Raw genomic sequence first — 12839 nt, forward strand, 5'->3', positions numbered from 1 at the left:
TTTCTCTCTCTCTCTCTCTCTCTCTCTCAGATAAATAAATACGATCTTTAAAAGAAAAAAAAAGAAAACAAAAAACAAACAAAAAAAAATTAAAAATGCCAAGATTGAGGAATTCAAACACGGTCATGGCCGGAGATCTAAGTGAAACAGTTACAAGTAATATGCCTGATGGAGAATTTGAAGCAATAGTCATAAGGATAGTCACTGGGCTTGAGAAAAGTATGGAAGACTTCAGGGAGGCCCTTAACCCAGGGATAAAAGAGTTAAAAAACTGTCAGAAATGAAGAATGCAATAATTGAGATTCAAAACAGACTGGATGCAATGAAGTTAATATAGACAGCTATATGCACAAGAGGTTCTATGTAAACCTAATGATAACCACAAATCAAAAAACACTAATAGACAGGAAAAGAATAAAGAGAAAGGAATCCAAATATATCACAAAAGCAAGTCAGCAAACTTAAAAGAGAGAAAGATAAGAAATGGACCAGAGAAAAACTTCAGAAATAACCACAATACAAGTAATAAAATAGCAATAAATACATATCTATCAATAATTACTTTGATGTAAATGGACTAAATGCTCCAACCAAAAGACATAGGGTGACAGAATGCATTAAAAAAAAAAACAAACCAAGACCCACCTATATACTACGGACAGGAGATTCATTTTAGACCTAAAGATAAATGCAGATTGAAAGTGAGGAAATAAAAAAAAATTTGTCATGCAAATCATGTGAAAAGAAATCTAGAGTAGCAATACTTATATCAGAAAATATAGATTTTAAAACAAAGAATGTAACAAGAGATGAAGAAGGGCTCTATATAATAACAAAGGGGACAATCTACCAAAAAGATAATGATTGTAAATATTTACACACCCAAGGTGGGAGCACTAAATACATAAAACAGTTAATAACAAACATAAAGGAACCAATCAATAACAATACAATAATAGTAGGGGACTTTAATACACTACTTACATACATCTAAACAGATAATTAAAAAGCAAACAATGACACAGTGCACTGGTGGATTTAACAAATATATTTAGAGCATTCCATCTTAAAACAGCAGAATACACATTCTTTTCAGATGCGCACGGAACATTCTCCAGAATAGATCACATATTAGGCCAAAAAAAGAGACTCAACAAATTCAAAGAAATTTAAGTCATACCATGCATATTTTTGATGACAAAAAAAAAAAAAAAGTAGAAGTTCAACACTAGAAAAAATCTGTGAAGACCACAAATATATGGAGGTTAAATAACATGCTACTAAACAATGAATGGATTAACCATGAAATGAATGAAGAAATCCAAAAGTACGAGGAAATAAATGAAAATAAAAACACAATGGTCCAAAAGCTTTGGGATGCAGCAAAAATGGTTATTTATACCAATAGAGAACTCACTAAAGAAGCAAGAAAAACCTCAAAGAAACAACCTACCTTTACACCTAAAGGAATTACAAAAAATACCAAACTATACCTAAAACCAGCAGATGTTAGGAACTAACAAAGATTACAGCAGAAATAAATGATATAGAAACTAAAGAAACAGTGGAACAGATCAAAGAAACCAGGATTGGGTTCTCTGAAAGATAAACAAATTCATAAACCTCTAGTCAGACTCATCAAAAAACAAAGAAAAAAGACACAAATAAATAAAAATACAAAGGAAAGGAGAAATAACCATACCACAGAAATATAATTAGAATATTATGAAAAACTATATGTCAATAAATTGGACAACCTAGAAGAAATGGGTAACCTCCTAAAAACATATTAACTACCAAAACAGAAGCTGGAAGAAATAGAAAATAGGAATAGACTGATTACCAGAAAGGAGGTTGAAACTGTAATCAAAAAACACCCAATGAACAAAAGTTCAGGACGAGATGTCTTCACAGGCGAATTCTACGAAACATTTAAAGAAGAGCTAATACCTATTCTTCTCAAAGCATTCCATAAAATACAAAAGGAAGGGAAATTTCCAGAATCATTCTATGAGCCCAGCAATATCTTGATACCAAAGCCAGATAGACACCACTAAAGAAAGAGAACTACAGGTCAATCTCTTTGAAGAACATAGATGCAAAAATCCTCAACAAAATACAATCCAACAATCAAGTAGGATTTATTCCTTGGCTGCAAGGGTGGTTCAGTATTCACAAATCAATCAACGTGATACACCACATTAATAAATGAAAGGATGAGAACCATATGATCCTTTCAACAGATGTAGAGAATGCATTTGACACAGTATAACAACCATGCATGATAAAAAACCCTCAACAAAGCAGGGATAGAATGAATATACCTGAACATCATGAAGGCTATACACAAAAAAACCCCAGCTAATACAATCCTCAATGGGGAAAAACTGAGCGCTTTCGCCTTAGGGTAAGGGACTAGAAAAGGATGTCCACGCTCACCACTTTTATTCAAGACGGTACTGGAATGCTAGCCATAGCTATTAGATCCACACAAAAAATAAAGGGCATGTAAACTGGTAAGGAAGAAGTTAAATGTTCACTATCTGCAGATGACACGAGACTCTATATAGAAAACCCTAAAAACTCTACCAATAAACTACTAGAACTGACATATGAATTCAGGAGTCACGGGATATAAAATCAATGTGCAGAAATCTATTGCTTTTCTATACACTTATAATGAAGCAGCAGAAAGAGAGTTTAAGACAACAGTCACATTTAAAATTACACCAAAAATAATGTTACCTAGGAATAAACCTATAACCAAAGAGGTGAAAGACCTATCTCTGAAAACTATAAACACTGATGACAGAAATTGAAGATGACACCAAGAAATGGAAAGACATCCATGCTTATGGACTGGAAGAATAAATATTTAAAAACGTCTATACCGGGGCACCTGTGTGGCTCAGTCCGTTAAGCAGCTAACTCTTGATTTCGGCTCAGGTCATGATCTCAGGGTCCTAGGATTGAGCCCCTCATTGGGCTCCACACTTGTGGAGTCTGCTTGAGAATTCTCTTTCTCCCTCTGCCCCTCTCCCCCCCCATAAATAAATATATCTTAAAAAATGTTTTAAAAAGACCTAAATGTGAGTTCTGAAACCATAAAAATCCTAGAAGAGAATATAGGCAATAATTTCTCTGATATCAGCCATAGCAACATTTTTGTAGATATGTCTCCTGTGGCAAGGGAAATAAAAGCCAAAATAAACTATTGGTACTACATCAAAATAAAAAGCTTCTGCACAGCAAAGGAAACAGTCAACAAAACTAAATGTTATCCTACTGAATGGGAGAAGATATTTGCCAAGGACATATCCAATAAAGGGCTAGTATCAAAAATATATAAAGAACTTATATAAATCAACACCCAAAAACCAAATAATCCAATTAAAATATGGGCTGAAGAAATAAACAGACATTTCTCCAAAGAAGAAATCCAAATGTCCAACAGACACATGAAAAGATGCTCAATATCACTCATCATCAGGGAAATACAAATCAAAACTACAATGAGATACTACCTCACATTTGTCAGAATGGCTAAAATCAAAAACACAAGAAACATCAAGTGTTGGCAAGGATGTGGAGAAAAAGGATCCCTTTTGCACTGTTGGTGGGAATGCAAACTGGTGCAGCTACTGTGGAAACAGTATGCAGGTTCCTCAAAAAGTTAAAAATAGTGGGGCACCTCAGTGACTGATTCTTGATTTCAGCTCAGGTCATGATCACAGGGTTGTGAGATAGAGTCCGGTGCCGGGTTCTGCACTCAGCAGGATTCTGAGATTCTCTCTCTCTCCCTCTGCCCCTCCCTGCACTTGCTCTCTCTCTCTCTCTCAAATAAGTAAATCTTTTTAAAAAAGTTAAAAATAGAGGTGCTCTAAGATCCAGTAACTGCACTACTGAGTATTCACCCAAAAAACACAAAATGCCAATTCAAAAGGATACATGTACCCCTAAGTTTATAGCAACACTATTTACAATAGCCAAGATATAGAAGCAGCCCAAGTGTCCATCAATAGATGAATGGATAAAGAAGATATAGTATGTGTATACACACACACACACACACACACACACACACACACACATAAATGCACAATGGAATATTATTCAGCCATAAAAAGAATGAAATCTTGCCATTTGCAGTGACAGGGATAGAGCTAGAGAATGTAAACTGAAATAAGTCAGAGAAAGATAAATACTGTATTACTTCATTCATATGTGGAATTTAAGAAACAAAACAAGTGAGCAAAGGAAAATAAAAGAGAGAGAGAGACAAGCTAAGAAACAGTGTCTTAACTATAGAGAACAAACTGATAGGTTATTAGAGGGGAGGAGAGTGGGGTGTGGGTCAAACAGGTGATAGGGATTAAGGTGTGCACTTGTCGTGATGAGCACGGGGTGATACAAGGAAGTGTTGAATCACTAGGCCTGAAACAAATATACCACTGTATGTTAACCATACTGGAATTAAAATTTGAAAAGAAGAGTTGATTTGACAGGGAATAGCATATTTTGGTGACTTATTCTAATATCCTTACATCATGCATCATGCTCATCACTGCTTCCTTTACATCATCCAGGATTGACTGGTATTTAAACACTAAATAATTCTCTGCATTTCACATAAGAGAATGGGCAAATGGCCATTTTCCAGTTTTTGGTCTTTGAAATTTCCTCATTTTTGGTCCATTAATTATGGACTGTCAAATTAAAATACCAATAATATGAGCAGTGCAATTTCACCAATGAGAAATGCTTGACACACTAAAGGTAGTATATTTAATGTTCAGGGTTCTAAGGAAGCAGGTTGATATATTCTCTGCTTGAGTATATGCCTGCTGTCCTAATCCATTTGTCTGTGTTTAAGTGACATAAAAATGCAAAACTACTCTGGTAAGTACTATACTGAAAATTAATAGAAGTATTAGGCAAAATATAACCTACTACAGAGCTTAGCAAGGGACATATAGAGAGAACAGCAGCAAGTATAACATTTTGCAAAATGTTTTAAATTTAATTTTGGAGATAACATACCATTAGCCACATATCCCAGCTGTGGTATAAGTTGTTCATCTTTACAATTTTCCCGTCCTGGTACTAGCCTTTGGAATTTTGTAGGATGAGGATTGCCATCAACATCCACCAAGAACGGGGGAGGCATGAGGTGAGGAGCTTGTTGGGTTTGTTCATCCAGTACATAGTTGTTGGCATCACGGATAAGAGGTCGATAATCCGTGTGGAAGAACATCTGGTCTGGAATCTTTATGACAGGTTTTAAGTATATAACATGCATAGGGAATTGATTTTTATTCTTAGAGAGAATACATTTTTCAAATCAGACACTTTTTACATACTCTTATAGCCCTCTATTGCTTTATGTTCCCTCTAGGTAGAAGTGAATCACCTAAGTGGTAATCTTCTCTCTTCTCCACAAAATCCTACCATCTGTATTACTTTCTAGCCCTGTACCATATTTCTCCAATTAGCATATGAAGGAGAGCAATAACACAGTAGATAAAGTTAGGTATTTTTACTTAAGTTGCAAACATCATACAAACCTTTATAGCTATTTTTATTGCTTATTTCTATTCAAATAAGGATAGATGAGGTATAATATAAATGGCAAAGCAGGTAAATACCAAATACATAAAAAACTCAAAGATGATATAAGTATTGAGCTAAACTCAATGATTCTGAGTTCTCTTCCAACTCCAAGAATCTACAATCTATTTCAAATTCATAGTTAATAAAATATAAAGAACCAATTAAGTTAGCCTCCAAAGTATTTTAACAAGATGGATAATAGGTAAAGTGGCCAAGCAAGAAAATTAACATTTGGTCACCAGCTGTTTATTTCTAATTTATGATAAGTTAGAGGATGCAATCTGGTAAAGCTGTTCTCCATTACACCTGAAGGGCAGTACAGAGAATATGTTCTAAGCAAAAGGATTTCCTAATGAATTTTTATATCTACATCACCCTATATCTTAATAGCGATTCAAACTGCCAAGCCTATGTTCTGGCAGTGATGAAAACTTTTATCAAGAAAGGTGACTTTGTTATTTTATATCTATTGACACACAATGACCCTTATTAACTGGAAGACTTCAAATACAATTTATGAATGATATAATCCAAAATTATAGTCTATAATAAAAATTAAATAGACTAACCTTTTCATAGTATTTACTGCATCCAAAACCAAAAAGCAGCAAATGCCCATGAGAGTCTGTACAGGCAAAATGGTTTCCATCTGGTGAAAATTTACAATCAAACACTGCACCATGGCCTTGGCCTTCAATCTGAAATTTAGAGGAGTCACTTTAAGTCATCTTTAAGAGGTAATTTTCAAATAATAAGTAGGCAATAGATTCTGCTTCCTAATATCTTGGAATCTGTGATGTATCAACATTCCAATGTACTCTCTGGCTTCTGTAGCCAGAACCCTACTGAAACAGTAAAGCTCTGAAAGAAATTAGGAAAATCAAAATGCAATAGATGGTATCAAATATTACTAGCAATGTCATATCTCAAGAAGTACTAAATGAGTAACTGAGAATTTAAAAAAGACCTAAATACAACCAAAATGACAAAAGTGCTATCTGAGCAAAGTCAAAATAATATCTTCACACCTTAAATTGAAATGCAAGTAAGCCTTAAAATAACTTCCTAAAATTAAAGCACACGAATCAATTTTACTAACAAAAGACAGGGTATTATTAACACTCTAGAACTGTACAAAGCCTATAAAAGGGAGTTCAAAGGTTGACAATTTAGAAATGTTTCCTCACAACTATTCTTCAGAGAGGAACACTAAATATGGAGGATATGAGTATTCCCATTACCATAGGAGGGTGTTCTACTGGGAAAAGAAATAGCTCACCAGATTTTTTCATGGCTTGTATGAAATATATCTTAAGAGTATCTAAACCTCCAATTCCACGTTTGCCAAAGAACTTCCTGATTACTAACTAAGCCATATGGGGTTAACCAGAAGCAGATACAATATAGTCACTGTTATGATTTATACATTATGATTATTATTTAAACATTAACCTTTTTGTGATTTTGGTTACTGTTAACTCCAAAAGCTTATCAAATCTGAGTTTCTAGAATTTAGAGGTGGGGACAAGAATTTGGAAAATGCTAATGCCATGATAACAGAGTCACTCTGACAGGTGTGATTCTCCATTGGCCTTAATCTCAGGTCTTGAGACATTCTCTAAGTTACTGTATGGATTTAAACACAGATGACAGAGGTTCCTGGGCACTAAGTATACTTTAATTACCAAGTTGTCATATAAGAGATGCCTGTTTTAATATGAACTAAACACAGATTTTTCTTACCATGTTAAAATAATTCCGAATTTTGGTCCCCCGGTCAAGGTCCCAAATAAAAATGTTCCCATCATGACCTGCTGAAAGTATGATCCTTTGATCAAATGGATGTGCTTCCAAAACAAATACTTCATCATCATGTCCCTGTGATAAAAATCAATATTAAAAATGAAAAGCAACACCAGGTATTTGGTTTATTTGGCCAAAAAATCTCTCAGGAGTGTGCTATTAATCCCACTTAGATGAATTTATGCACACCACAGCATTTACTAGATGGACACTACAAGAAATAGTTCAGTTAGAGTTCTTTATATGTTTAGGTGCTGATTTCAAAAAGCATTCAATACAGAAGACCCAAAAAGGTGTTTAAAGTGTAGTCTGAAACAGTTACAGCTCATTAACCAGGCCCCTGAAAAAGAATTTGTATTTCTATGACTCTGCTATTTAAAAGACCCACAAAAAAATGGGACAAACAGAATCTTTCATTAACACCCAATTCTGCCACGGAGATAACACACAAACCTTCATTGTTCTTTATCTAGTACTCTCTATCCCTAGTATTCAAAAATTTATATTTTGGAAGGCCCCATGGTACATTCAAACAAAAAAGTGTAGTGGCTCTGCCCTTTATCTACTTTATAGTTGAAGGTTTCATTTAATATGCTATCCGAAAAATGGGTTTGCTGCTAAAAAAAAAAGTTTGAAAACCAATCTTCTCTATATATGTTTCCCTTACCAGTGAATATCAGTTATATAGAGACCTTATGAGGACTCTGCAACTGTAGCCTAAAGGTCAAATCTAGCTCCCAGACATTTTTGTACACACAGCCCATGAACTAAGAATGGTTTCTGCATTAAAAGGCTTCAAAAAACAAAGAATATGCAGCAGAGACCATATGTGGCCTGCAAAGCCTAAAATACTTACTATCTGGCCTCTTAAAGAAATAATTTGCCAACACTGGACTCAGATCATTGTTAAGGAGAATACATGATGAACGATAGGTTCCAAGTCTTAGAAACGCATGCATGACATTCTGAAGTTGCATTTCACTTAGGAACACATCAGCATATATACATCAGGAGCTTTTAGAAATCATCATATCTTATGACCCTAAAAAGTGCATTTTATCCCAAATCATCGTATAAAAAATGGAATAATAGAGCACCCTACCCTATTACCTTTATGTATAAAAATATAACTTATTAAAAAATAACTGCAGACTGGCTCAAAATGTGTAGGTAAAATCCCACTGCAATAAATACTCTTACAACTGAAAGTTTACCAAAACTCTTTTCCCAGTGAGCACTAAAAAGTTACTTCTTTGTTATATGCTAAATAATCAACCTGATATAACAAATACTTTCTCAGGTTCCTAATGAGCAAACAGTAAAACTACTTTGTTAAACTCAAATGATAATGATACAACTATTTCAGTTTACATTGGAAAAGAGAGGCTTTTAAATAGGGGATTTTATTTGTTGGTCACACGTCATAGGATAGGCCATAGTCACTGGATCTTAGGGAACAAAACCTAACCAAATTCAGTAATGTCATAAGATATATCATCTGCCTTATTTTTATTTATTAAGCACACCTCTACTTTCACCACTGCCACACAAATTCAAATTATTACCATGGCCCATCCTACCATAGACTCCTATAGTCTACCCAAGTCACTCTTATCTTCATTCCAATCTATTCCCTCTATTCTGTTGCCAGAATTTTACAGTATTCTTCAAAAGCAAAATCCACATATCATTCCTTAGCTTTTAAACCTTTTAATGGTTTTCTATTGGTCTAGGATAGATCTTATAAGACCCTGAATGGTCTGGCCTCTGTCCATTTCTCCAGTCCTATCGGTGACACTCTGTTCTCTGTGCTCTAGACAAAAATTGGCTTTCTTTCAACTCCCTTCGACCTGAAGACCTTTGATGTGCTTTTCCCTCTTCCTGTAAGGACCTCCCAACTCTCTTACATATGTAATTTATCAAATATTTACCGATATCCTACCATATTGTAACAGAAAATAAGAAAATATCAGGTGGTGATAAGTGTTATGATGAAAATAAAGCAAGCTGATAGAATAAGACAAAGACTAGAAGCTACTCTAGATTGTTTGATCAGGGAAAACCTTGTCAAGGAGGTGACATTTAGGCTGAGACTTGGGTAATTTCTACCTATTGTTCAAATCTTAACCCAAATTTAACTTCCTGAGGAAGTTTCTCTGACCGATTTTGACCAGGGCCAAATAGGTTTAGACCAGGTGTGGTCACCCTATTAGAAACTTGCATTGTATTTTACACTTTTCTTCTGACCATTTACTTAATTAATTTTTGTGTGTTTTTTTGTCATTGTTTTTATTTTTTTCTTAATAGGCTGTAAATCCCAGGATGGGATTTAGGGGACCCTCTAATTTACTATTTATTCCTAACATCTACCTCAGTTGCTGACACACAGTAGATGCTCAGTAAGTATTTGCTGAGTGGAAGAAATTTACCCTTCACTAAGACCGCAATTAACAAATTGTTAACACAGAAAAGATAAATATCAAAACTAATAGATCTGACTGTTACAAGGACTAAAAATAAAGTCTGTTCTAAAATTGTTTTAGTAAAATTCACTGAAAACAGATGACCCATGAATCAACCCATGAGAAGAGTACCACTAAACAGAGTTCTAAATTAAGGTACATATTTTTTTTTTAGGGGAAACATCCTTTTATTTTATTTTTTCAATATTTATTATATTAAATTAAGGTACTTATTAAGACAGTATTTTACACAGATTTATAAAACCAGTGGCTATGACATGAACTTTGAAATTGTGATTTTTAGAGACACAGACTTGTGCTAATACTGTAGTTAATACATGTGGCTATTAAGCATTTGAAATGCACCTAGTCCAAACTGAGATGTGTAAAATACACACTAGATTTCAAAGATTTAGTATTTTAAAAATATGAAATAGTTAATTAATAATTTTCATATTAGTTACATGGTGAAATGCTACTATTTTGGATATACTGGGTTAAACGAAATATATTATTAAAAATAATTTCACCTGTTATGCTTTACTTTTTCTGTTGTGGCTACTAGAAAAATTAATATTACATACGTGGCTCAGATTATATTTCTATTGGAGCATGCTGCATAGACAAACATTTCCTAACAAAGAATCAAGCAAATAGTATAGATTTTTCTACACATATTAACAGAAAATTATATCGGGAAATAGGGAGAGGCAGAAGGGGATACAGAATTGGCTAAGCAGATAAAAAAAAAAAAGAATCTAAAACTCCACTAACACAGTGTTAGGATTTTATTCAGGAAAGAGAATTGGAAGGTATATGGAAATACTCCCAAAATTAAACAAATCTTTAGAAACCTCAGAGGTTATAGGTAAGATTATCTCACATAGGAGTCAAATGAGGATGATACCATGGTATACTACAAAGTGAATTGAGTCATGATTCTAGATTCTAGTCCTTATCACTTACTACTTTGTAAACCATATGGCAATCACTTGGCCCTTGTCCTCAAAGTATTTACGAACTGATGATGAAGCAGATAGGGAATAAGGCTTTTACGTGGCATTTAACCTGAAGTGTACATGATAAACCAACAAACAACCCCACCTATGTGACTTCCGCTTTTCATATCACAAATATTACAGTCTTTTACTACAACAAATACATTTTTAAAAGAGGAAAAGCAACCTTTTTCTCCCACTTTTTCCTCTTACCTCTACTTCTTGCATAAATGAATCTCTGAAAGTAGAATATAAAGGATACCCTTGTCAAAATAAAGTTAGCTCTACCCCTAAAACAATAACAAAAATCTCAACTCAAGCTAAAAACAAAATAACTTACATATCCTTGACTGCATTTAACAAAATAAATAATTATCAGACCTCAAAAGGATCTTGAAATGTTTTCATACCTGCTTTTAGCAGCTATATCACGTACCATCCTTATTTTGCAGATATGTCAACAGAGGTAACTGAAATATTTACTTCTCTGAGGGATAGTAAGTCAAAGAAAGTAAACTAAAATTTAAATTTCTTGTCTTCTGGAATAATGCCATTTTTGATCATTTTAATTATTCCAAAAATACTTACAGATAAAGTATGAAGAAGTTGCCCTGTGATAGAATTCCATACTTTCAAAAGGAAATTGTTCACTGCAGTAATAACTGTGGTGTCATAGCGATCCCAGGCCACCATAGTCACCTTAAGTTTAGTGACCTTGTCTTCCCCAGATGGCAGATTATTCCTAAACGAAAAAATTTGCAGTATTCATACAGACATTGTAAATTATTAACAAAGGTACATCTAAAATAGCAAATTATGAAAAAAATCTCTCCAGTAGCTTGCAAATTTTTAGATAAAAAAAACCTAAACTATACTTTTAAGTACTCACAAAATAAAATAATAAATGTACCTAAGTAGGGCAAGACCCATAAGCTTATTTTAGGAAGACAAAAGACACAAAACGACAAAAAATTCTGTAGTTACACAAGAACAAAAAAAAAGTGAAACTAGAAAAAAATCTACAAATCCCTTGAAAAATAAAATACAAGGTCATGTTGGCTACCAGAAAATATGAGGAAAACATATAATGGACACTTTATTCCCTTAAATAATAAATTTTTAAAATAATAGGTCTTATAAAAGAGCAGCAAGAAATTCATTAACTTTTAATTTAGTTGAATACGACAAGAATAGCTGGCTAGGACTACAATGTCAGTTCTATGTTGTTATTAATGGGAAGATAATTAGTTTCAGGGCCTTACCCTATAGAAACTGTAATGTCCTAAAAAATGTAATTATGTATTTTCCAATCAACAGGGAAGACAATGAAACAGAATGCTGATTAAGTGTAGTTATAATGTTGAGTAATGCTAACAATATGAAACATTATAAAGGTAACCTCAGTAAGACAGAGAAATAGTTAAACTTATGATGACATTTAATAGGAACAATTCTCAAAGTAGAAAGTGGTATAGACAGATATTAAAAATGACCTATAGAAAACTAAGGCAGAAAATAACTCCAAGTAGAGATCTTTGAGTCACAAGAGATCAGAATTTTGAATGACTCAGCAAAGTTTCTATCATCCAGTCTGTCCATCAACAGCAAAAGGCAATTTACTTAAAGACTAAATACAGATGCAAACTTCAGGTCTACCAATGAACTCCAAACTATTTACTAATCTAAAAAGATATTTTCATTATGAAATATAATTCAGTAAATCAAAAGATAGTATACCATATGAGAACCACTGAAATATCTAACATCCGATCTTACCCAGTCATTTTAGTAGCCATATCTAGCACTATACTCTTCCATTCTTGTTGTTGATATTGCCAAATTCTTGCTGTTCCATCTCTACTTCCACTAACAAATCTTAAACTGCAAAGAAACAGTTAAAATACCCTTATTACTTTTTTCCAAAATAGAAATCACTTTTTTTCTAATTATGAAAGTAATACGTTCA

General features: G+C 33.6%; 1 protein-coding gene across 4 annotated transcripts in view; it reads right to left on the reverse strand.

Moving 5' to 3' along the window:
- BRWD3 (bromodomain and WD repeat domain containing 3) overlaps positions 1-12839 on the reverse strand; it is a 219772-nt gene that overhangs the window by 99540 nt on the left and 107393 nt on the right. For all 4 annotated transcript variants that reach the window (XM_026480138.4, XM_026480137.4, XM_044377544.3 and 1 more), the window contains 5 exons: positions 12650-12754; positions 11462-11615; positions 7354-7488; positions 6180-6308; positions 5041-5266 (listed from right to left, as the gene is read on the reverse strand). In XM_026480138.4, coding sequence (XP_026335923.1) covers positions 5041-5266; positions 6180-6308; positions 7354-7488; positions 11462-11615; positions 12650-12754 — 749 coding nt within the window. The remainder of the gene's footprint in view (positions 1-5040; positions 5267-6179; positions 6309-7353; positions 7489-11461; positions 11616-12649; positions 12755-12839) is intronic.

This window comes from Ursus arctos, chromosome X, assembly GCF_023065955.2.
Source record: "Ursus arctos isolate Adak ecotype North America chromosome X, UrsArc2.0, whole genome shotgun sequence".
Classification (NCBI taxonomy): domain Eukaryota; kingdom Metazoa; phylum Chordata; class Mammalia; order Carnivora; family Ursidae; genus Ursus; species Ursus arctos.